This window comes from Leopardus geoffroyi, chromosome D2 (assembly GCF_018350155.1).
Source record: "Leopardus geoffroyi isolate Oge1 chromosome D2, O.geoffroyi_Oge1_pat1.0, whole genome shotgun sequence".
In the NCBI taxonomy this organism is placed as follows: Eukaryota; Metazoa; Chordata; class Mammalia; order Carnivora; family Felidae; genus Leopardus; species Leopardus geoffroyi.
The window spans coordinates 27727075-27753066 of NC_059334.1; the positions used below are offsets into that span (position 1 = coordinate 27727075).

General features: G+C 35.4%; 1 protein-coding gene across 3 annotated transcripts in view; it reads right to left on the minus strand.

Annotated features, from left to right (window-relative positions):
- Positions 1-25992, minus strand: part of CTNNA3 (catenin alpha 3) — a 1797955-nt gene that overhangs the window by 86309 nt on the left and 1685654 nt on the right. For all 3 annotated transcript variants that reach the window (XM_045437558.1, XM_045437556.1, XM_045437557.1), the window contains one exon: positions 4412-4517. In XM_045437558.1, the coding sequence (XP_045293514.1) occupies positions 4412-4517 (106 nt within the window). The remainder of the gene's footprint in view (positions 1-4411; positions 4518-25992) is intronic.

Here is a 25992-nt window from a genome sequence, read left to right on the forward strand (position 1 = left end):
TTTACCTTGTTTTTTAAATGTCATCTTGTCTTGAATTAGCATTGGCTTTCGTTTTACTTTATTTTTTTTTAATTTTTTTTTAATTTTTTTTTTAATTTTTTTTTCAACGTTTATTTATTTTTGGGACAGAGAGAGACAGAGCATGAACGGGGGGAGGGGCAGAGAGAGAGGGAGACACAGAATCGGAAACAGGCTCCAGGCTCTGAGCCATCAGCCCAGAGCCCGACTCGGGGCTCGAACTCCCGGACCGCGAGATCGTGACCTGGCTGAAGTCGGACGCCCAACCGACTGCGCCACCCAGGCGCCCCTCATTTTACTTTAAAATTTCATTTTAACTGTGTTCAGTTATATTTAGGTGGGAGTACCCATCAGATACTATGGATATCTTCACTTTGGCAAAACTACAGTGAAGGAGGATTAGGCTTCAGACACAGCACTCGGTGGTAAGAAAGTCTAATTTTTCCTCTTCTTATGCAAAACACTTTAGTAGATATTTATTTTATTTTGATTCCTGTTCCTCTCTTTTTATTTGGAATATACAGTTTCTGTAACTAATTGAGATCTGTGCATTTTTCCTACCTTGTGAGGTGTTACCCAATCCATCTAATTTAGAATATCTTTTTAACATGATGAATTACAGTGTAGAGTTGAGGAATCTAAAGAGATGTGTACTAAGAGTCTGGAATCTTCGATTTGTAAGAAGGGTTCTTCTCTCTCATTTGTTATTCTCTTTATTCAGGAGGAACATGTTTAAGAATTGTAGGGGGAGTGGTGCCTGGGAGGCTCAGTCAGTTGAGCATCCAACTTCAGCTCAGGTCATGATCTCTTGGTTTGTGCGTTCGAGCCCCGTGTCAGGGTCTGTGCTGACAGCTCAGAGCCTGGAGCCTGCTTCGGATTCTGTGTCTCCTCCTGTCTCTGCCTCTCACCTGCTCATGCTCTGTCTCTCTCTGTCTCTCAATAATAAATAAACGTTTAAAAAAATAAAAATTAAAAAAAAGAATTGTAGGGGGCACCTAAGTGGCTCAGTCAGTTGAGCATCTGACTTCAGCTCAGGTCATGATCTCACAGTTTGTGAGTTTGAGCCCCACGTCGGGCTCTGTGCTTGACAGCTCAGAGCCTGGAGCCTGCTTCAGATCCTGTGGCTCCCTCTCTCTCTGTCCCTCCCCCATTCATTCTCTTTCTCTCTCTCTCTCTCAAAATAAACATTAAAAAAAAAAAGAATTGTGATAGCTAACAACATCCCATCCTTTAGGAATATATTGCCTAATGGAGATAGAATTTGTACCAAAGTTTTACAGAAGTTAAGCAACACAGTCTTGAATGGCTTATATAACCTACCACACCAGGTAGATACTTCTGAAGCCCAAGAGATGTTGGCTGATTGGGACAAGTGAGCCTACGTTGGAATTTTGGATGTTAAAACAGCGAATTAGGGTACAGCTAGAGTAGTAAATTGTATTTGGCTACACACAACAAATATGTTCAAGGAAGCAAGACAAAGAAGAAAGGTGGGAAAAAAAAAAAAGGAAAAAGAAAGTCCAAGTAGATAGAATTAGAAACTCTAATTAATGTGATTTCATTTCTTTCTCTCTGCACATGAACTTTGACTCTGAAACCTTATAGAATGAAACTAAATTGGTTTAACACTATATATATATAGACTTATGATATATGTCCATATTGGGTGGAATTGAAAATTGATTGATGTTTGATCTTATGACACTCTAGTAGAGTAAATAGACTAGAAAGAATCATAAAAAATGTTAAAAAAAAATTGGAACTAATTAGGTTGTTCAAAAAAGAAAACAACCAATGTCCCAGCAGATATTTTTCATAATACACAGACACTGATGCTTTGCTTATATTATTCATATGCATTCCACAATAAATTTCAGATATTATTTTCTGTCTAAAATTTTTTTGTTAATCTATCAAACAATATCAGAAGCACAGTCATAGACAATCTCCCCAGAAGATCTCGATAATAAGAATCAGGCTCATAATTCTCAATTTTGATTCTTCAGAATCCTATTTGTTCAGAACAAAAGTAATTAATTTGAAACTACTCTCCTATATGAAGTGGAAAAAGCCAAAGAGGGTCATCTGTAATTCTTCATTATTCAATGACTATTTCGTTAATCTTCTTTTAAAATGTAAGAGCTGTGGGAAGTGAGACAACACTTTTACTTTCTTCCATTTAATTTGAATAAAGCTAAAAACAATGTTATAATGTAATAAAGCTACATTATAAAAGTACCTACAGTTAGGTGATTCTGATGCAATTAAAGAAGAAGATCAATATAAGAAAATGAAACTTCCTAGTGACACAATTATTTGAACTTTGAAAACTGCATTCCAAAAAAAAAAAAAAAAAACAAAAAAACAGAGGCACACTGGCAGGAAGCACTAAATATTTAAAAAGTTATCAGTACACACAAATCTCTCTAATGCATTATGTTTCACCTATTCTACTACTGTTTGGTCTCTCTCATAAAATGAATGCAATAAAATTCTAAAATACAGAAAACCATGGGTGGGTTTGGGCTTCAATAATTTATTCATACTATATTTTGAATTATATTAGGAAAAGTTTGTTTTTAACTGTAAATACTAAATACTAAATACTAACAAGATTCATAAGATGTTTAGAAAGCTTAAAGTAGCAAGATATTTAAAACATATGTATATTCAATAAATATTTAAAAATATTTGCCTCAGTATTCTTTATTTGTTTCCCTTCCCTTATATCCAGAAATATCTAATAATATAGTTTAAAGTTAATTGTTTTTCAAAAGGCAAAGAAAAAAAAGACTAAATAAGAAGCAGCCCAATAAAGTTTCCCTCAAAGTAATAGGCAAGAAATAATGTAGAATAGTTGCAAAGTCAAAAGGAAAAGTGCTTTTTTCCCACAGGGAAATAAACATATATTATGAAGGTAAGTAATATAAAACCTACAAAGTAATACTATATATCAGTTTGAAATATTAATTGGATTTCTCAACGTATTCACTAAAGAAATCGACAGATTTTTCTATTAAAGTTTGGCAAAAGGTAATTAATAATATAGCTCCTGCTTAGAGATTTGTTTTAAGGTTTATTTATTTACTTTTGAGAGACACAGAGACAGCATGAGCTGGAGAGGGCCAGAGAGAGAGGGAGAGGGAGAGAATCCCAAGCAGGGTCCATGCTGTCAGCACAGAGTCCAATGCAGGGCTTGAACTCATGAAACCCTGAGATGATGACCTGAGCCAAAACCAATAGTCAGATGTTTAGCCTACTGAGCCACCCAGGCACCCCTGCTGCTTAGAAACTTGTAATAGAAACATGAAAAATCTCAAAAAAGGAACTGTGTAATGTATAGAATTGTTGAAAAATTATATTGTACACCTGAAACTAATGTAATACTATATGTTAATTATATTTCAAACCAAAATAAAAAATAAAATAAAATTATAAAATAATTTAAAAATTAAAACACAAAACAAAACAGAGAACAATCTGGTAGTTGCTGGAGAGAAGACAATTAGGGGAATGGGTGAAGTAGGTGAAGAGGGCTAAGAGGTACAAATTTCCACGTATAAAATAAATAAGTCACAGGGATGAAAAGGATAGCATAAGGAACATAGTCAATAATATTGTAATAACCTTGTACAGTGACAGATGTCAGTAATAGTTATCATGTAAGCATTTTGTGATATATATAATTGTCAAATCACTATGTTGTACACTTGAAACAAATATAATACTGTATATCAACTATCTTCAATTAAAAATATTTAAAACATAAAACAAACAAAAAAAGAAAGGAAGGAAACTAAGTGTTTAAAAACTTTAGCATTTGTCTCCATAAGGCATATATGCTTTCCACATTTTATGTATTCACTTCAGTGTTCTACTAATTACTACTTGTCTTTTACACAGAATGACAGAATATATTGTTAACGCTGAAACATAACATAATAGAATTTAGGAAGGTATTGATTTTTGAAGAGCAAAAATTACAAATATAAGGTATTAAGAAAAAAAATACTAACATTGAGTATTACAGCCTGTTAGAATAATTTGAATTTATTTATATTTGAAACTCAAATATATATTACATATATATTTTTGAAACTCAAAAAGCTGGTGTTTTAAGTAATTTGAATATATTTGAAGCTCAAAAATCTAAGAAATAATAAAGCACTATGAATAATAAAAACAACAACAATAATAATAATGCCCTAAGAAATAATTAACTTTTCCTTAGAATGAATTGCCCACTACTTGTGTATTAATTATGAAATAAGATTTTGAAATAATGATTTAGGGAAAAGCAATCTGATGAAGTTAAAAATCCAACTTTGTTTTAATCAGTGTTTCATGGTAGAGAGCAATTAGCATGGACTTTTGTCATTTGTAAAGGACTCACCTGGTTGGCAATCTGCCGAGCAAGGACATCCATCCTTGATCCTGATTCTGATATCATTTTAGCAGCATAAATCACATCAGTTGTATGTTTTAGTGGTCCTTTGCCCCTTAAAGCAAAATAATACATGTTAGTTTCAGTGGCTCATGCTCAGATACAAATACAAATGCACACACACACACACACACACACACACACACACACACATGAGATTTGCACCCCAGAATACTGGCCATTTGCTTTACAAACTTCAGTTTTGGAAAGGCACAAATTAGACATCAGAATTAAATGAAAAATGAAAAACAAAAGAAGTCCCATTATGTTGAGAGTCGGGAAATACTGCCAAGAAGCTGGACTCCATTTGATCTTCATTCCCAAGTGTTTTTTAGAGTAAACCTCAGTCTTGAGATTGAGACTTGCTTATGCACTATTGTGCTTTCATCAGCAAGTCTACTTTTTAATCTTCCTCTTTATAATCTTTTTTTAACAGTCTTTCAGTTAATTGCATTGCATTTTTACCACTATGTCTTCTCCACAATTAATTAATTGTAATGTAATAGTAATTGAGTATGAATCTGGAGTCCCACTATCTTGGACTATTTCCAAAAGAGACCACTTCTCACTGTTTGTATAAGTCAAGTAAGATAAACAGCCACTCTGTGCCCCTGGTTCCTTGGTGGTAATAGGAATGCATACAACATGGAGCCTTTCTAAGGATTACATGAGCTAATGTCTAAAAAGTGATCAGAACATGGCTTTAAGGAAAATAAGCATTCAACAATGCAAATTGTGGTTGTTACTTTAATTTTGGTTCCTAATGCTATGGAATAAAAGTTGGGTTCATTTATGATTTTACAAGGTAGGAGAAGAAAGAAGTGTACTTCCTATACTTTTTGAGTGGGATAACATAAGGAGATATTTTTCTATCTTCTCTTTCCTCAAAAAACAATGACTACATACATGAATGTAACTGTTCCATACACCCCAAACTGCCTCTAAAATTCACGATAAGCAAGTTTTCCTGAAAGCATGGAACTGCATGCTTAACACAATGAAAACCTGGCCTCAGCATATGGCTATTGCCATACTTCTCCTTTTTGAATATGCTGACCTAGGTTGTTTTGTAATTTTTTTTTAAATTGACATTAATTATTACAAAATTGGAGTTGCTCTTATCAAATTTACTTAATGCATCAGCCAGAGCTAGATGTTATGTACATGGTTATCTTCAAGAAAGTCAATGTGTTTCATTATTTCTGTGCATCTCTAGAGAAAGTTAAATAAAGCTGTCTAAGCTTGCAAGGCAAGGTGTCAATTTTCAAGGTCTTAAAATGGACAAAATTGCTTCTAAGGAGAGCAGCTAACACTCTTGCAGCTTAACAATGGTCAAAGAGTTACATCTAAGGAATTCATCTAATGTACTCTTCCCCGTCAAAGTAATATATTTCCCCATATAGAAACCTGGGACTGATGAAAGGCAAATTGCCTTTAGCTTTAAATTCATGTGTTATTATGAGACCACTATCTTAAACACATGTAGAAGTTAAAAGTAATACATTATGACAGACCACAATTATTCTTTTCTTCATGTTCCTAATTAAATGTATTGCCTGGCAAACTTCCTACTGAGGGCCCAACAAAATACGCGTTTTACAAATGATTCCACATCATGCCAAGCTTCCAGAGGAAGCTGCAATTACTGAAACTATGATAAATTTTTTAACATTCCAGCCTGAAATGTGCTACGTAATGAAGGCTTTTTAAATTGGGAAATACATTCAAAGATTGTTTGCTGCCTTCATTTTCATAATGGGTTCTCAGGATCTCCTGTCAGCAAATTGTGTCTTAAATCATTGAGTTTGGATCCTACAGAGAAGGATACCCAGAGGAGGATGGGATAAACTTTAGAAATATTTTAAAGATACTGGAGGCCAGAAATCTTTGATAAATAGTGGTTGCAATAATATTTTTTTTCCCCAAAAGTAGAGCAGATCAAGCCCCCGAGAAGGGAGTCTGCCAACTAATTGTTAAACTATATGTTTAGAAGGTATAATGGGAAATGTTGCAATAATCCAGCAATGTTGATGCCATGGAAAAATATTTTAGACAAGTGAAAGGGATACCTTTGAAACTTGATTTATTGGTACAACATAAACCTCTCAGCCATTTTTTGACACTGCCGCAACCTTGACTCCCATTCCTTCCCCATCCTCACCCTGTTTCTGTCATCCACCTCTCCCTTCTTTCTCTTTGGATTAGCACAAGAAATAAGATGATACAGCTGATGGGTAATAGTTCAGTTAAGTAGGGATCTGGTTTAAGAAGAGAAAATATCAGTTTTATAGACTTATTTTGTCTTTTCAGGGACAGAAAATATCTTTGAAATGATTTGGTATTTTCTGCTACTAATTAAAAAGAAAACAAAAATACTTCATTATATAGTTTACACTTTGTAGCCCCTACATTTTTGATAACATAATATTGCTCCTCTTTCAAGGTCAAAAACGATCCCTTTAATCCTTTGATATTCATAAAGAATAAATCTCGGGGTGCCTGGGTGTCTCAGTCGGTTGAGGGTCCGACTTCGGCTCAGGTCATGATCTCACAGTTCGTGAGTTCGAGCCCCGCGTTGGACTCTGTGCTGACAGCTCAGAGCCTGGAGCCTACTTCAGATTCTGTGTCTCCCTCTCTCTGCCCCTTCCCCGCTCATACACTCTCAAAAATGAATAAACGTTCAAAAAAATCAATTAAAAAAAAAAGAGTAAGTCTCGAGATGTTGTGGTTCATTTAATAGGTGAAAACAATGATAGTATATACTTTGTTCCATAATAGTAGCTAATACATTTAACATTATCTATGTGCTAGGTGTTATTCCATAAACAAAATGATCTGATCATTATGAGTTTAGAATTATTATTATCCTTATCTTGCAGATGAGGAAACGGAAGGAGAGAGATGTTAAATATATGTTTTATTAAGTTACACAGATAGTAAGTATTGGAGGTGGGATTTGACCTCAGGCAAACTGGCCACAGAATCTGCTTTTAAAGACTATCCTCGGGGCACCTGGGTGGCTCAGTCGGTTAAGCGTCCGACTTCGGCTCAGGTCACGATCTCGCGGTATGTGAGTTCGAGCCCCGCGTAGGGCTCTGTGCTGACTGCTCAGAGCCTGGAGCCTGCTTCCAATTCTGTGTCTCCCTCTCTCTCTGCCCCTCCCCCGTTCATGCTCTGTCTCTCTCTGTCTCAAAAATAAATAAACGTTAAAAAAAAATTAAAAAAAAAAGACTATCCTCTACTTCTTTCAATAAAACACACTAGGATAAAATTAAAATATTAATTTTAATATGCTAACTAGACTTATTGCGGTGATAATTTCACCATACAAATATTGAATCATTTTTAACACCTGAAACTAATACAATGTTATATGTCAATTATACCTCAATTAAAAAGTAATAAAATAAATATAGGGAAAAATATTAAAAAGATCTCCTTAGCCATTGATGGCAGTTAGCATGAATGCAATAGAAAGCAAAGTCACAGATTAGATTTAGGTGCTGGATGGTTGAGAGGTCCACCAAGAGTGACTGGCTTATGCACAATGGCTTCAAGGAAGATAACCTGAATCTGTCTTCTAGTCCCAACAAAATAAAGATGTCTAATATTACATGGACTTCTAATGTCATGACAATGATTAAAATGGTTTAGTAGACTAAAGTCCTGGGATTTCTTTCTTGAGATACTACTACTTTTTTTCTGTTAGATCAGTGTCCGTCCTCCCTCTCCCCCTTTCCTTGGATTCTTTTATTTTTAATTTTTTTAAGTTTATTTATTTTTGAGAGAGACAGAGACATTGTGAACAGGGTAGGGACAGAGAGAGAGGGAGAGAATCCCAAGCAGGCTCTATGCTGTCAGTGCAGAACTGGATGCAGGGCTCGAACTCATGAACCATGAGATCATGACCTGAGCTGAAACCTAGAGCCGGAAGCTTCACCCAGTGGGCCACCCAGGTGCCCCCAACCCCCTTTCCTTGAATTCTTAACACCAAATTCAAATTCAGCCATTACATAAGCCATGGTAGAGGGGAGATCACACTTTGATGTCTATTTATAATACAAGAAATAGAACTTTTATCTGACAATCTTAGCTTTAGACATAGTTATTTCATTTAATTCTAACACTCAAACTTGATGCTGCTATAGAGTGAAATGAATACACTTGGTAAATACATTTTGTCTGCTTCCCAGTACTGCTACTTATTAGCTATATAGCCTTGGATAAGTAACAGTTGGTCTGAGCTTATTTTCTCTTCCTTAAAAGGATTGTGATACTTGCCACATGGTAAGGATTAATAAAATCACATATTTTCCACAATATTTGGCACATATTAGATGCTCAGCAAATGTTAACTTTTTCTTTTCCTCATCCCTTTGTGAATAATGGTATGTTTAAAAAATTTTCTTTTGCCTTTTTTATTTAAAAATTACAGTACTTGCCAAACAATATGAACAGACTTGATTCAATTGAGTTCTTTCTTATACCTGATGACAATATGGCTTTGTATAACCTTGGTCATAATATCCTCTCATAAGAATATAAAATATACACACACATAAACTCTGTGTTCATAGTCATTATTGTTGTTCAAGGTTGTTCTTTAACTCCTTATAAAGTGACATCTTTTTGGTAGTAAAAACTTCCCCAGATAAGTGATTTAGCTCTACAAGAGTACCATCAAAATTCTTTTACTTGTAATTCTGAAATTAGATACAAAAGAAAAAAAAAAAGTAATTATCATGAAAGCAACCAAAAATGATGAGATAAAGAGAGGTACCAGACTCAAGCAAGGACACACTGTTCTCCTACTATTCAATCATGAAATTTTAATTAGGCACCTCTCTCCCTCTGCATGTTACTTTTTCTTATAAAGTGTTATTCTCAAGTTTTGAGGACTCTAGAAAAGTCCTTAGAAAATCAGCAAGTGAATAATTCACTAACAATCATCCTGAGTAATTAATACACTAAGGAACCTTTGGGATTCAATTTGGAAAAATGTGTTGCCCCATGAAAGAAGGGAAATATTGTCTGAGAATTGTATACAATTTTTTTTTCACTTCTGCTCCTCTCGTTCCATATTATTCAGAGTAGTCTACTGTAACATCAAAATATCTTAGTGGCTTAACACAATAAAATTCATTCTTTTTTTAAAAAAAATTTTTTTTGTCAACGTTTATTTATTTTGGGGACAGAGAGAGACAGAGCATGAACGGGGGAGGGACAGAGAGAGAGGGAGACACAGAATCGGAAACAGGCTCCAGGCTCTGAGCCATCAGCCCAGAGCCCGACGCGGGGCTCGAACTCACGGACCGCGAGATCGTGACCTGGCTGAAGTCGGACGCTTAACCGACTGCGCCACCCAGGCGCCCCTTTTTTTTTTTTTTTTTTTTTTAATTTTTTTTTTCAACAATAAAATTCATTCTTATCTCACATCACAGTCGGGGTGGATTGTGGGCTCGTGGATGATACACCACATAGCCATTTAAGAACCAGGTGTTCTACCTACAAGATACCCTGTTCCCTAAAGTTTCACGGCTCTGTGCTGGATCTGCTGCATCCACATATCTGACTTGAGAAAGGAAAGGAATCTCACAGTAGATTTTAGGGATCAGGGTAAGAAATGTCACTCCAACTTGTATTCCAGAATCCATTTTTTAGCATTTCCTCTGTACATACTCCCAGGGATGCTAAAATCCTATATTTTGTTTTTAGCCACAGAAGTCTGTGTTTTCTGTGAAGGGTACTTTGGATGTCACCAGGTCATTGAGAAAAATTGGGAAGGTACCAAGGCTCTTCACCAATACAGCTGAGATTATGAGACATATACTCTGCCTGGGCAGAACACCAATTCCATTTTTTGTTTTGAAATGATCACAATGTAGATGGCCTATTATTAAAAATAAAAACTACATGAGTTTTAGTTTGTGCATGGTAATCATAGTCTTTCATGTTCAATCTCGTATTTGTTTATGAAACAAGCATAGGGCTTATTTTAGAGATCCTTTTGGGGACCGACCTGGAGAAAACACTGAGTTATTATTGTTATAATTATTGCTGACTCTACTGCTGATATTGTTGTATGTGTCTGTGTGTGGGGGGTTGTGCATGTAGGAAGTAGGAACTCCCTTTCTCAAACCTAAAAACTGGTTTCTAAAAAAAATGAGGCATAAAACTTTTCTCTATTGTTCAGCCCTCAAATTCCCTAATTTACCCTCTACTTGTTAGCATTGTATCAAATCTTAGACAGACTATAATATTTAGAGAAGGATTTCATGAAGTGATTTCATGAAAACACTAAATGCCTAGGTGGAAGCAGAAGTAGAATTAGAATGAAGCATTTCCTTAGTAAAGTTGGTTTTTAAGTTATAGGCAAAAAAAGAGGTCTGCTAACCAGATGTTTTTATTTTTTTTCTTTAATAAAACAGAAAACATTATCTAATTCTTCCTAAGTGTGAAGATTTTACTATTTTTGTATAATTTTATACTGAAAGCATACATGATAAAAAACATTTTGTATGCTTACCCTGTTCCCGGAACTGTTAAATTGCTCAATTTTCTCACTTGATTCTCACACCCAGCATTGTGCATCACTCCACAAATTTAAGAGTAGCCATATCATGGATACTTGTGCATACCACAAGTTATGCTACCTTATGTGTTCATTCTGTTCCTAGAATCTGTTATCTTCACTCTAAATAAGAAAACAGAAGCATAGGTGTGCCTGGGTGACTCATTTGGCTGAGCATCCAACTCCTGATTTCATCTCAAGTCATGGTCATGAGATCCAGCCCCTCCATCAGGCTCCGTGCTAGGCATGAAGCCTCCTAGGGTCTCTCTCTTTCTCCTCTGCCCCTCTCCTGTGCACATGCACCTGTGTGTGGGTGTGCCTGTGTGCTCTCTCTCTCAAAAATAAAAAAAACAAAAACAAAAACAAAAAAACAAAAACAAAAAAATAAAAGAAGAAGCCTAAAAGGTCAAAGTTTCCTAACTTTTCTTCAAGGTATATGAATATTGGTTGGTCTAAATTTAAAAGCAAGGAGTTAAAGGCATTACTACCTTCAGAGCCAATTAAAAGGAAATAATATAGGTGGAAGCATGATCTTAGGTTTTCTGTTAGTATTCATTTTGAAGCACTGAAATTCAGTGGATAGCTCTGACTCAGTGGAAGGCTTCATTCGTTTGTAAGGAAATACAAAAGAATGAGAAAAACATTCCTCGGCATTTTTCTGAGTGGAGTTTTATGAAGGCATCATATTCTGTCTATCTTACTAGTTTCAAAAGTTATGAAATAAATAACCTCTTTTTGATTACATTTCTTTTATCAGCATCATGACATTTGTCTTTTCCTTGTTTTATTAAAAAAAATTTTTTTTCATTCTCCTTGGGGCTGAAAGCAGATGCATGTAAGGGGAACAAAAAGAAAGTCACAATTGTGTTTTTTGTCTCTCAACTGGACTTTTGACTTTCGATTCAGAGAGAGATACAGCCTAGTGGTGGGATTGACCATCAGAAGAGTTCTAGAACTAAAAACGAAACCATTAATGTTCATTTGAGAATTCTACCACTGGTGAAAATTGTTGTCTATTGGTAGAAGTTTTTTCTACTGACCTCAGCCCCAGTTTTGACTAACTAAATAGGTTGTTTTAATATCACTTGTAAAGATCATAGACATCTTAGACATACTGCCACACTTATCTATTCTTCCCAACACAAGGCCATTCTTGTACTGACCTAAAGGAAAACTAGAGTTGGTAGTTGCATGGATGCTGATTCTCACTGCTCCCTCTATATCTACAACTGCAATCACATCTTGTATTAGTTGGTCTGCTAATCCTTCCTCACACAGAATTCTTGTATTAGTTTCCTATTGCAGCTGTAACAAATTACCCCAAACTTGGCGACTTAGGACATCACAAATTTATTATCTTGCAGTTCTGGAGGTCAGAAGTCCAAAATAAATTTCACAAGACTAAAATCAAGGCACCAGTAGGGCTGGTTCCTTCTGGAGGCTCTGAGGGGACAATCTATTCCCTTGCCTTTTTCAGCTTCTAGTGCCCACCTGTATCCCGTGGCCTGCGGCTTCTTCATCTTCTAAGCACATAACTATAATTACAACTTCCGACATTACAATAGTGGCTTTCTTCTTTCTGATGTCCTGTTCTTTCTTGTAAGGACCTCTGCTATTACTTCAAAACCACCCAGATAATACAGGATAATTTTCCCATCTCAGTATCCCCAATGTAATCACATTTACAAAGTCTCATTTGCCATAGAAGGTAACGGTCACAGGTTCATAGGATTCACAGGATTAGGGGTGGACATCTGGGAGAGCCATCATTCAGTCTACCACAGTCCTCATGAGTCACTACCAAGTAGTCAGACTTGGCTCCTAGTAGGGAGCTACTTCTTTTCCTGGACTTAGATCAAATCAGCCTGAACATATTGACAGTGGTCTGGTGGTTGCTTCTCCAGCTTGCTGGTTTTTTGTTTGTCTCGTTGGTTGGTTGTTTCTGTGATCTGTATTATTCCAACTGCCAGTGAAAGTGTCAGGTTCTCAGCTCTTAATGGTTTGCTAGCTGTATGTTCCTTTATTTACAATTGATATCAAATAGTGGGAACTGGGGAAATTTGGAAATCTGGAAAAACCGGGGTTACCTGAAGAGATATTTCATGTGCTTGGTGCTGCTCTCCTTCCTCATCCACTGCACATTAGTTTAGCATGTCTTTCTTTCCTCCCAAGCCTACACAGGAAATACATACAACCACTGAAAGCACATCAGACTCTAGCTTGGGGCAAGAGAAGACAAGGAATCCTATTCTGGGGTAGATGCAGAACGTTTCTCAGGTGATTATTACATGTAGTCATTTTTTCTTTGGGACCTACAGGCTTTGAAAACTCTGGAATATGTTTCCATTAGATATTCAGAAACTATACCCACTGTATACTTAAAGGGGTCATTTAGGGAGACCATTAGAGTTAAAATCACATAAGAAACCTCTTGGAAGCAATTGGTTATTGAAACTGAAATAAGGGATAAACTTCTCACTGGTGGCTCTCCAGACTCTTATGGGTAGTGAGCATTAAAAGGAAATCCATTTATATGTTTCCACATGCATGGGAAAGTAACCCCTCTGGCACCCTCTCCCCCACAAAAAAGACTTTTAAATTTTTAGTCATCAATACCCTTGCAGGACATAATGGAAAATCTGTACTCAGCACCAACATTTGAAAACAGGTCTCTTCAGGCCTTCCACACATTACTTCTCTGAGTGTGCACATTAATCAAAGCCAATGTACTGTAAATACAATCACACTCTCTGACTGTGGGAGTTCCTCTTTGTTCCTGTTGGCATTGGCTTCAGCATTAATCATGTACATGATCTCTTACAGAGCCTGGGCATTTTTTCCAGCTTCCCTTAAACCACTGTGATATACTGGCTGCTCCTGCTCCTTTAATATCAGACCAAATTTTATGGGCTTAGAAAATAATCATCTTCAATTTATGGAAATAATATAATTTAGTTTTTATTATTTCGCATTTGACCTCCTTAAAGCCTACATACCAACTCACTTCTTATCTAGTCACAGCCTAATGTTATCAAGGTCCAGTTGAAGAAAAATATATGGGCACGAAAGTCAGTAAAGACTTACCACAGGTCATAGATTGGATGCAGAGCTGGTTCAAGGGTCTAGCTTGCTACCAGTATCTGGCCTTCTCATTGCTTCTTAGATGAGGAAAACTGCCAGCAGATCTTTGGGATGGCCTCCCTCCCTTCCTTAATCCAGTTAGATGGAGCTACAGCTTATTGAGTTTTAAGATATTACAAAGTCTGCCGTTTTCAATTGGCTTATTCAGATTGAGCGTGATTCGATACACACTCTTTTATGCAGTTAGTTTTCATGTTAATGTGCCACTATTGCTGCTCTCCATTGATTTATATGCTTTATTGAATTTATTTTATTGTACAGTGACCCAAAGTTGATTTCTTTAAAGTAAAGGGTATGGTTTTAAAATATGAATGAAATAATCTGCTCTAGTTCAGACTCACATTATTTTTTACTTTCTCCCTCTGTCAGGCATGATATCCAATTATTTATCTAATGCTCTGGGAGACACTATCCTGAATGGCTCCTCAATTAGAAGAAGTTAAATCAATATCATTGTAAAACCTTAGCCATGCAGCTCAGCTGTGTGATCCACCCTCTTGTCTGTGTGTGCTGGCCTTTGCCCTCAAAATCTCTTGCCTGGGAATAAAATAGACTCATGCCATACTTAGTCATTTGGATCTGCTTTCATATTGGAGGGCTCAGTCTCGAGGGTCACATGTTGATATCAGAATGAACTATATTCAAAGGACCATAACCTAGTTTCGAACTGTGTGCTTAATGATTTATTTCTTATTAAACCAAAATTACAATAGAAAGGGATAGAAAAGAATGTCAGGGCTTAGATTTTCTTTTTTCTAACTTCCTCTTTTTTTTTTTTTTTTTTTTTTTTTTAACATTCCAGACTTTTTTGTTCTTTGTCAGGCATGGGTGCTTTGGTGCTGCCTCAGCAGTGCCTAGGGTCAAGGTGTCAGTTTGCATTGGACCACAGATCTCCTCCACCCCTCTCTATGGGGGTCTATTTTAGTCAAGGCCTGCCAGTTCTCTGTTTCTGAAAATAGGCCTCAAAGGTTTCCTGAAATTCTTTTGAAAACTTTAATGATGGCATGCAAGCATATTGAACTTGACTGAGATGGCTGGCTTTCTCTCCTACCCAGAGCTCCTCCCTGAACCCCAGTGTTCCTTTTTTTGAAAATATTCCTTAAAATGTGGGATACAGGGTCTCCAAATAAGGGGGCATTATTTGGGAAGAAAGTCATAGGAAACAAGAAAATCAATGGCCATATGATAGGATGATGGTTACTCCGAATAAAATCCAAATTTGCCCCTCTCAAGAGAGTCTCACAGAATTCATTTCTATGGCTCACAGTCTGAAGATGAATAAACCTTTTTCCCCAATGGGAGAAAACATTTTCCCAGAGGCTAAAATCATTAAGATGGTGACTGTTCCATGAGATCAGTTCCAAGAAAGCTAAATACGCTTATGGTAGGAGCTGGCTTTCTAAAGCCGTCCCCTCTTCACATTGAACTTTTGTTGCTTTAAACAGCAAAACATCCATAGTTTTAGCCAAACAGGTTACTTTGGGCCCTTAGTCAGTCTGCTCTGTCAAGCGTAGAATGAGATAACAGGTTTTATCTTCATCTCCTCTCTTTCCCTATTTTAGTTATGTTACATGTGTGCTAATAAATTAGGCCTATTATAAAAGACATATAGAAATATAAATTATACAGAGATCAATTAAAGATGAAAACACTATTTTAAATATCTTGCTAATGCTAATGTCATTAAAAACAATCCCAAGACACAATATACACCCTTAAGGAGGAATTTAACATGAGGATTTGAGAATGTAAATCCATTCTTCAAGCATTCTTCTTGATAATTAATTTCATTGGCCCAGTTCTTGTCAATTTTTATTAGATCGTCATTGATTTTAACTTTGTAATGTGGCTGACCAATATCTCCTGCTAAGAATAAACAGAATTGCCAACTCTAACATCTTGTTCTTTGTTTGGGCTTCTTTTTTTAATTGTCCTCAATCCATGTTTTTTTTCCCTAAAAATTTAAAAACAGATCCAATTGAATGAAGTTTAGCTTAGTTAAAGCTATATGGTATAATTCATAAATCCAGTTAATCGGGCACATATTAACTGTTCAATAGTTGAAAGCTATTGAACAAGTAAAGGCACCATAATCAACCTTCCTAGGCTGTAGAACTCTCTTGTCTCAAGTATGCAGTAAAGGAGAGTATTAGTGTCAATCATACATAAAACACTGGTAAGAATACAATTGTTAACATTTCTGATAACAAACATAAATACAATTTCAAGTATTTTCTTACGGATTCGCTTTAGAGATTACCATTTAAACACACAGCTCAAACGTAATCTTTTCCAGAAAGTCTTTCCAGTTGCCTAAAGCAGGAAATACCAACTTAGTCCCTCGGAACATTTCTGCCATCTTATAGTACCTCTCTTGAGACTGTCACCCCTTTCTGCCTTAGAGTTATGTATATGCATGTCTTAGTTCTTGAACTAGAGGCTGTAGACTTACTGAGGAATGGTCCATGGATAATTCATGCATAGGTTTCCTAGAACATATGGACCCAGGGAGAGCAGTAGGAAGACAAGCCAGGAACTTTCATATCCTAGTTCTTAAAAAAATACATGTTTTGAAGAGAACAATTAATAAATTCACTATCCCAGTTGCAAATAAAAGCATACAAAGCTGTGAAGTTTATGTTGTCGTCTTGCCTCTATTAGGTATTACCAAACAGTAGGTTACCAGAAGGCATGAAAAAGAAGAACCAGAAATAAGAATATATTTATTTTAAAGGTTCAAAATAAATGTCAAATTCGCAAAGGACATTTTGCCTTTAAATAAGCGCCTGAAAGGCAGCTATGAATGGTTATCCTAAAACACTATTTTATTCTAAAACTTTTAAATATGCGCGCAGATACCTTAAACATATACTCATGTATAATTCATCTTCCTTCTTTTCTAAGTTAGTTCTAAATAGAAATTACAAATGACCATAATCACATGTTTTTATTACCCCCCACTTTGGATACTGGATATTAGAGAAGGAAGCATTATGTAAGTTAAAGAACAACTAAAAACAGTTTATTCCTGTAAGCACAGATGCTATAGTAAAGACAACAGGAATTATTTTTAGGTGTTTTTTTAACAGCAAAGAACTAAAGGTTAAAGGCGAATTCAAGTTGAAAACCAGAAAACATTATAAATTTTTTTAAAAGTCAAGGAACAAAAGGACAATTTATTTTTAAACATAGTTGCTATTTTTGGAAGCATGGCCAATACTTGAAGTGCTAGGAATTGTAGGTTCTGCTCTGTCTTCTGAGAGCAAAGCTTGGGCATCCTTTCTAGTTTTGCATATACTCAGATAGCTCCCGAGTATCACCAAAGTGAGATTCATGATTTAATTTTCTTTTCAAAGGTTATGTTCTCGTCATTAAGCCATGAACATGGTAACTAACTGTGGAGATATGCCAGGCCAGGCTGGTGGAATTACAGAGGTTTCTGCTGGGCCAAACTGGACAAAAGTAAAGGCAGTCAAGTCATTTGCACTGCAGCTTATACTGAGAATTCTGAAGACCATACCCTACTACTAGACGGGGGCCTCCTGCCACAGTCTGGTTCTTGGAAACAAAGTTCCATATCACCCACATAAGAAGAGAGTCTTAGGAAGCATGAGCATATATTCTTGCTGTAGTTTCTATTTTTTTTAATAATTTTTTAATGTTTACTTATTTTTGAGAGACAGAGAGTGCAAGCAGGAGAGGTGCAGAGAGTGAGGGGGACAAGGATCCAAAGTGGCTTCTGCACTGACAGCAGAGAGCCCAATGAGGGCTTCAAACTCATGAACCACGAGGTTATGACCTGAGCTGAAGTCAGAAGCTCAACTGACTGAGCCACCCAGGAGCCCCTGCAGTTTCTATTTTATCAATGAACAAGTACATGTCATATTGCCTCTGGCAATTGGACTTCCCTATTTCCATGGAATGATAGTTCTTCTTGGCTAATCCTGTGTTGGGTTGAAATACACATCTCTACCTTATCTCTGATCTCACATAGCCTATTGTTTGCAAATGGGTGAAGCCCCAGTTTAGGGATCTTGGCCTACCTCATCACCTTGGTGCCACTCAAATCCCCATCAGATACAATTACTTTGTCTCTTGGTTCTACTCCCTCTTCTCTGGTTCCATCTTGGTTATACCCTCTCTGTGCAATCTCACCGTGTATGTTTTATATTTTCTTTCTTTTTCTTTCTCCCTCTCTTTTTGTTGTTTTTCTTTTTTATTTTTGCCTCTTCCCTTTCTCATCCCACCCCTCCCACCCCATTCTCCTGCTAGTTAAAACTGAAGGTACTTGTTAGTCTTACTTGTGGATTAAACAGATTGTTGACCCTTGGTTTCACAGAAGTTTTAATGTTACTCATAACAGTAAGTTTCCACTGTATGATATTTTAAAAACTAAAAAGCAGGTTCCTACAGATTATTGATTTTGATATATTGATTTTGATATACATAACAAACCTGCAGTATAAGAATGACAGATTATCAGCCGCAATTACAAAAGAAAATATTGATGCTCATGTAAACTTGTGGTGCATGCAATCAGCTTTATACATTCAGGAATTGGCAGATAATTCTTGCCCTATGCTTACACTATCCCTGGTTCCCATTTTCTTGCATTCTTTTTGGGGCCCAAAACAAACACAACCCATCTTCTTTCTGTCTTGAATCATGAAAGATTTCACTTTTTAGGACTCTTTAGGAAAAACTACTTCACTTCCAAGAAGGGTGTTAATTAACCCATTCATTTGACAGATAACTATTGGTTATTGGTGATGTGCAAGGTGCTTTGCTAGGCAATGTGATAGATAGAAATATGAATAAGGTATGACCCCTGCTCTCTGTAACACAAAATGACTGGATGGAAATGTCTTTCCAAAGGAAAGAGCACTTGGGCAAATAATGTCCTCCCTTTTATGTCATAAGCTGTTAGATGCAAAAGTAGAAAAGTAGTTCATTTGATCATCTATTTATTTATGAATGCATTCATTAGCCAGAGCTATTGTGCATTTTAACTATAGAACAGGGTCTTTCTTAGACATTTATATCCTTGAAGCTTGAAAACTATAGGGAATACAGTAAAGTTGAGAAGCAAATAAGCATGTAAAATAAATAATAATATAGTTTCAGATGTTAATAATGACAAGATGAAAATGAAACCAAGTAATGTAATAAAATACTAGGTTGGGACAGAGAATATTAGTTGAAGGAGAAACTAATTAATGTCTGTACCAAGTTTGGAACTGACAGGAGAAGCCATATAATAACAATAATTGAATGTGCATGAGAAAAAAAAAATACGTAAGTCTTACATCTTTGAGTCCAGCTGGAGCTGTGAAAGTGATCCACAGAGTATTTCCAAAAGAACTAATTTCTTCCTTGAATAAGTACTATAAACCATACATAGGGATATTGAAGGATAAAAGTAAGTAAAATGAGACAAGTGAATGAAAAATAGCAAATCAGAGTGGACATGAATCATGATACTTTATAATCACAAATGTTTTGAACTTTACAATTATAGAAACTGATAGTTGAACAGAAACTTGATGGCCAATTAGTCTGGGTTCTCTCACTGTGGAAATGATTTCTCCCACCTCCATGACTAATAGTTATCTAATTTCTAATATTTCATATTTGGAGTTATGTTGAGAAAAATAAGCACATTTATACAATAAAATACCCCCTTAACTCAGTTCATATTTTTCTTTGGTTTTATACATGTATTTGTTTCTTTGATAAAATACATTGCTTATTTATTAAATTTATTCAAATAATAAATGTTTCTTACACATGCTATTCATCTATATTACTTTCATAGAAGATAATATATTATTTCAATAGTTTACTACATCATAGAAACCATTGTATTGAGGGGAACAGTGTTGAACAAATTACCCTTTGTCAAAAACTATACATCCAAAAGACTTACATATGTATCAATTAAAATTACTAGCTCTCAACTATCACAAATTTCAAAATAATTGATCATAAATTTACATATATCTACACACACCATATCCACATATATATACACACACCCATATATACATATACACGCATACATATACACACCCATATTCATATATATGCAACACACATACACACACACACCACATCATGTATGTACTTTTAACTGATAATTTCAAATATTTGTGCAATAGGCTTTGATTTCAGTAAAGACCTTTTAATCATTTAAAATAAAAAGTTTTCTATTGAGCAAAATCATTTTAGCAATTGAGTTTTAGTAAAATAAATAGAATAAGGTGATGAAATTTAATCTAGGCATCACAATGTAGAGGAATATGACCAAAATTTTTAAATTTACATTTTGGGTTAGTTGTGTTTCTAGAACATCTGTTATGCTATTACGACAGGTGTTTATTAATATGGATGTCTAATCAAATCTCTTGGTTGCTAATAGCTTGGCAATTCAATATCTAAATATTGTCAAAATCCTTGATTATATGTTGAAAACTGTGGATAATTGATTCAAGACTGTTTCCCTTGACTAGATTAAAAAATTAAAACCTCTCCTGTGTACTTTCCTTTAGAATCTCAATATTTTTCTGAGATTTCTAAAATGTTTCAGTAATGAGAACTTATAAAGGAATACAAACTTTCTATGAGCCAAGATGGGTCTTGATTCAAATTTCTTTGGGTCCTTCATTTTTCAAATACAATAAAATTATTTTCTTAATTTTTAATGTTTAATTTTTAGAGAGAGAGGAGAGAAACAGGAGAGAAACTGACAGAGTGCAAGCAGGGGAGGGGAAGAGAGAGAGGGAGACACAGAATCCAAAGCATGCTCCAGGCTTTGAGCTATCAGCAGAGAGCCCGATGCGGGGCTCCAACTCATGAACCATGAGATCATGACTGAACCAAAGTTGGACACTTAATGACTGAGCCACCAAGGCACCCCACAATAAAATTATTTTTAATGCCCCGGGCTGAAAGTGAGTTCATAGTGGCTCAGTAACAAAGTAATGCTATTTATATAAATATAAGTACACACACACACACACACACACACACACACACAGAAAGGCCTACAAAAAACCCTTTTGGGTACATCCAAGCTCAGATTTTAGAATTAAATTTTCTTAAAATTATTTATTAAGTTCTGAGTAATAGGAGTCAACAAGAAGCAATTTGGTGCCCTCCGCAAATTGGTTGAGTAACTTCAATGGATAGTATTTACACCGTAGACCCTGAGCTGTATTTTCCTTTTAAATATGTGAGGACATGACACACATCTCAAGGAAATTTCTGTGGTAATAGTATTAAATGGAAATATTTGAAGGTCTGAAACTTAATAATTACAGATTCTGAAAGTTTAGAATTTATTTACTTCTGGCACACTTTCCTTCTACCATTTCTGTGAGGATGATTGCCAGCTTTTGGCCTATCTCAGGTTTGAACATGCCTTCCTCACTTAAGATGAACCATTTCTAGCTTTTTTTAATTTTATTTTTTTAATTTATATCCAAATTAGTTAGCATATAGTACAACAATGATTTCAGAAGTAGATTCCTTAATGCCCTTTACCCATTTAACCCATCCCCCCCCCACTACCCCTCCAGTAACCCTATGTTTGTTCTCCATATTTAAGAGTCTATTATTTGGGGCGCCTGGGTGGCTCAGTTGGTTAAGCATCCGACTTCAGCTCAGGTCGTGGTCTCACACTCCGTGAGTTCAAGCCCAGCATCAGGCTCTGTGCTGAGAGCTCAGAGCCTGGAGCCTGTTTCGGATTCTGTGTCTCCCTCTCTCTGCCCCTTCCCTGCTCATGCCCTGCCTCTCTCTGTCTCTCAAAAATGAATAAACGTTAAATTTTTTTTTAATAATTAAAATTTGAAATATTATGAGAATTACCAAATGTTACACAGAGACACAAAATGAGCAAATGCTATTTGAAAAATGGCCACAAAAAACCTTCAGTGTGTAAAAACAAAAACAAAAACAAGCCCAAAAAACAACCCCCCCAAAAAAACACAATTATCTGTGAAGCCCAATAAAATGAAGTGCAATAAAATGAGGCATATTTGTACATGAATTAGAGTCTATTAATGGGTTGTTTTTCACTAATTCTCTGAAAAATTCATTTTCTCCCTAAGATGTACATGAATTATTTTCATATCTTATGTGGCTATGTTTATCTTTATGGAATTGGTATTATCATGGTTAGGTATATGAAAGCATCTGTGGTTGGGGTATAAATACAATATTTTCTATCACTTTAACTCCCTGACGGCAGAGAGGATATTGGTTCCTACAGAGATCTTTTCAACTGCTCTTCAGAAACAAGGGTGGCATCATCCAGTATCTGTCATCTTATAAAACAAATAACCAAAAACAAACACACCTGTGGTCATGGGGCCCAACTGCTTATCTAACTCTGCATTGGGAGATAAAGTCAATTAAAATACACATACGTGCACTCACACTGGTTGACAAAGAATGAGTGCAGAAGTGTGTTCACTATATAAAATCGCCAATTCTGAATCAGCTTATGTATTTTTATTCACTGCCTTTTAGTTCTGCTTTGTTCAATAAAGCACTACACTACTTAATTAACTTGTTTTTGGAGGATACACACAATCACATATAAGTGTGGCTATTATCCAGGTGAACAAAGTGGAAGCTTTCAAATTTTTTTTTCTAATATATCTTCAGTGTTGTTTTGAAAGAAAATAATCAGTCATCCACAGATGAACATCCAGATTGCTTAATGAGCGCAATTATGACATCTATTTTACCAAAGTCATTCTTTATGGGCACTCACGATTCATGTAGAACAATTATATTACAATATGCTTTACTTATTACAGAAGCAACACTTCTGTTTTGTGTGAAATGTCACATTGAATTTAAAGCCCTGAAGTGCAATGGCCTTCAGAGAGATATCAACCATTTCTCAAGTCAGTCACCCTGGAAGGGATATTGAATTTTTAGAAAATAGGAATTATCTTCCCTATCTGTAAAATGAAAAGATGGGACAGATAATCTTACTAGACCTTCCAGCTCTTAGATCTTATAATTTTATGCCTTTTTCTCTTTCAATAAATAATTCTTCCAAATTAAATAGACTATATATTTGGTTTAAAACTTTAAAAAGTATATTTTGGAGTATATTTTAGTATACTTATAGTGTATTTTATTATATTTATGGTAAATTTTATACATTAAATATTTTTATATATTTTTATAAAATGACAAAGTACATTTTGTAGACAATTATATTTATATTTATAGTGGGAAATATTTATCTTCTATATTGTTATAAAGCAAATGTGTTTTTACTTTCAGCTATCTGAAACCAGCTAGGAAGACAGCCACACAGATGATCGACCATATGGCATTAATAAATGTATAACCAAGACAGACATGAAACACTTTATATTTTAACCAAACTGCTAAACTAACTCATGAAAATGTCATACATTACCTATTTAGCTGAGAGTTTTATTGCAGAGAAATTGTGTCATAATTAACAATTAACATAGGACCAACCATTCTATTTTATGATTATTTCTCAAATGAATTAAGAAAGATGGAGTATCTTTTCATCTACATTCAATTAAAGCTCCATACAATTATCTATATAGGAATATATAAATATCAATGATTATATAAAAAATGACTCAGTCAGTTCTATGACTAGCATTTCCACAGAGGGTACCATGGGGAATAAACTCACTATAATTAATTTTTAGTTAGATTAATAATTTTCAAACTATCTCCACTGAGGTACCTCAGTGGCCAATGTTATGGAGAATAAAAGTAGGGAACATTTTGGTTCCCCACTACAGAATCCCCTAGTTCATCTTCTTTTGTTTACATTTGTATGATGTATCTGTGGTTTTGATTTTTTAAAAGATCCCAATGTTTTAGAAAATATTTTAAAAATTCTGTTAGTGAAATATTGTAGTACTATATAAGATGATTTAAATAAATGCAGGACCACGGGGGGGGGGATGTCAAGGAAAAATGGGCATTTGAGGAAAAGAAACTGGCTTAATAAATATATTTAAAAAAATTTTAGTATGATTTGATATCACTGTACATCCCACGTCTATAAAATGAATAAGGTGAGATAGAAGAGTTGATTATTTTGTTTCATGTCTGCCTGGAAATGGAAACATCTTAGCATACTTAGTCAATTACTCCTTTAGTGTTTCCTCGGTTTTATCCCTGCAATATTGTGATAAATCCTCTATCGCATTCACTATATATCTGAGACCAACTTATTTTCCTCAGAGGAATTACAATGGAAATAGATGGAACTATCCAATCCTACTGGATTTTCAAGCATTCAAAATTTAATAAAGACAAGAAATTTACTTCAAAATGGTTCTTTCCTCCATTGCAAAATACTCAGCAGCAAAGTAGTTGAATGTGATTTTATATTATTTCTGTTGTGTTAATAAAAATGGCAAATTAAGCCAAAGCAAACAGCTTCCACTATCATTTTAAAGTTTATAAGACCAATTTTATTTGGAAGAAAGGCATAGTCTGCACGTATCTATTCCAGAAGGCTAAATACAATCTTGTAAGAGTGGAGCCTTGAGTTGGAAGAAAATGCAAAAAGGTTTGGCCAAATGGAAAGGAGGGAGGGGCTGGCACACACTAGTTATGGAGTTGTTCTGGGAAAAGGCATCCAATTTGACCAAAACAGAATTTCCATAGCACAATGTTGGACAAAGAAATAGGAGAGTACGTAAAGACCAGACCCAGGGAGGTTGAAATGCTGACAAGTTTAGGATACCTTTATTTTTACACTCAACCCAACTGAACTGGTCTGCAGATGGCAGAATCTGTGGAAAATTTAAGCAGCAGTAATTTCCCTTTCACTGTGGACAGTAAACTCTGAGTCTCAGAGAACACTGGCTGGCTGCAAGGATGACATGCCAGTAGACAGGGTCTTTCGTATGTTCTCAGGAATGTGACCCCTAAACCTGAATGCTTATGATGATCTGCATTTTACTCATGGTTGATCACTCCTGAACCCTCTGCCTGACCACCAACAGCTAATAAATGTTTCCCTTCTCTGTCCATTTCATCTTCACTCTCTTAAATGTTTTTTATATATGCGATCTTTCTGTTTGTTACAGTAACAGGCAGGTAAGCCTCCGACTCTTGAATTCTGCTCAGATTATGATCTCATGGTTCGTGTGTAGGTCTCTGCACTGAGAACAGGAAGCCTGCTTGGGATTCTCTCTCTCTCCTCTCTCCACACCTCCACCCCTCTCTCTTTCAAAGTAAAGAAATATACTTTAAAAACAAGATAGGAAGTCTGGTCTACATATATTGTACATACCCCCAAACACCAAACATGAGGACTGTGAATGCTCAAACACAGTTAATGATTAGTCTGATTATATCAAACCTACTGAAAGAATTTAAAAGGCTGAATTGATCTGTTCTCCTGGTAATGATGGAAAATCAGTGCTACTAGGAAAAAATGTGAATTAATTTCTCATAAGAGGATTGCCAAACTGGAGGAAATTGTAACAATTATCTACAGGCAATTTGTGTTTGACATTATTCTGTGTAATTTAAAATGTGAATTATCGCCTTAAGTATTCATAATAGTACTTTGAAAAGAATTTACATTAAAACTAACTTGAGGTATTTGTAAATAGCAATATGTTGAAAACAAGCAATGAACTTTGGCAGAATTTCCTACTCACTGATTCATTCATATTTGCATTATTTATAAGATGCTAATTGGGCTGTTCTCTAGAAGAGTCTCTAAATACGGTGCTGCACAAAAGCTCTAATTTTGTGAAGACCAAACAACAAAAATTCATAGAGCTATCATATT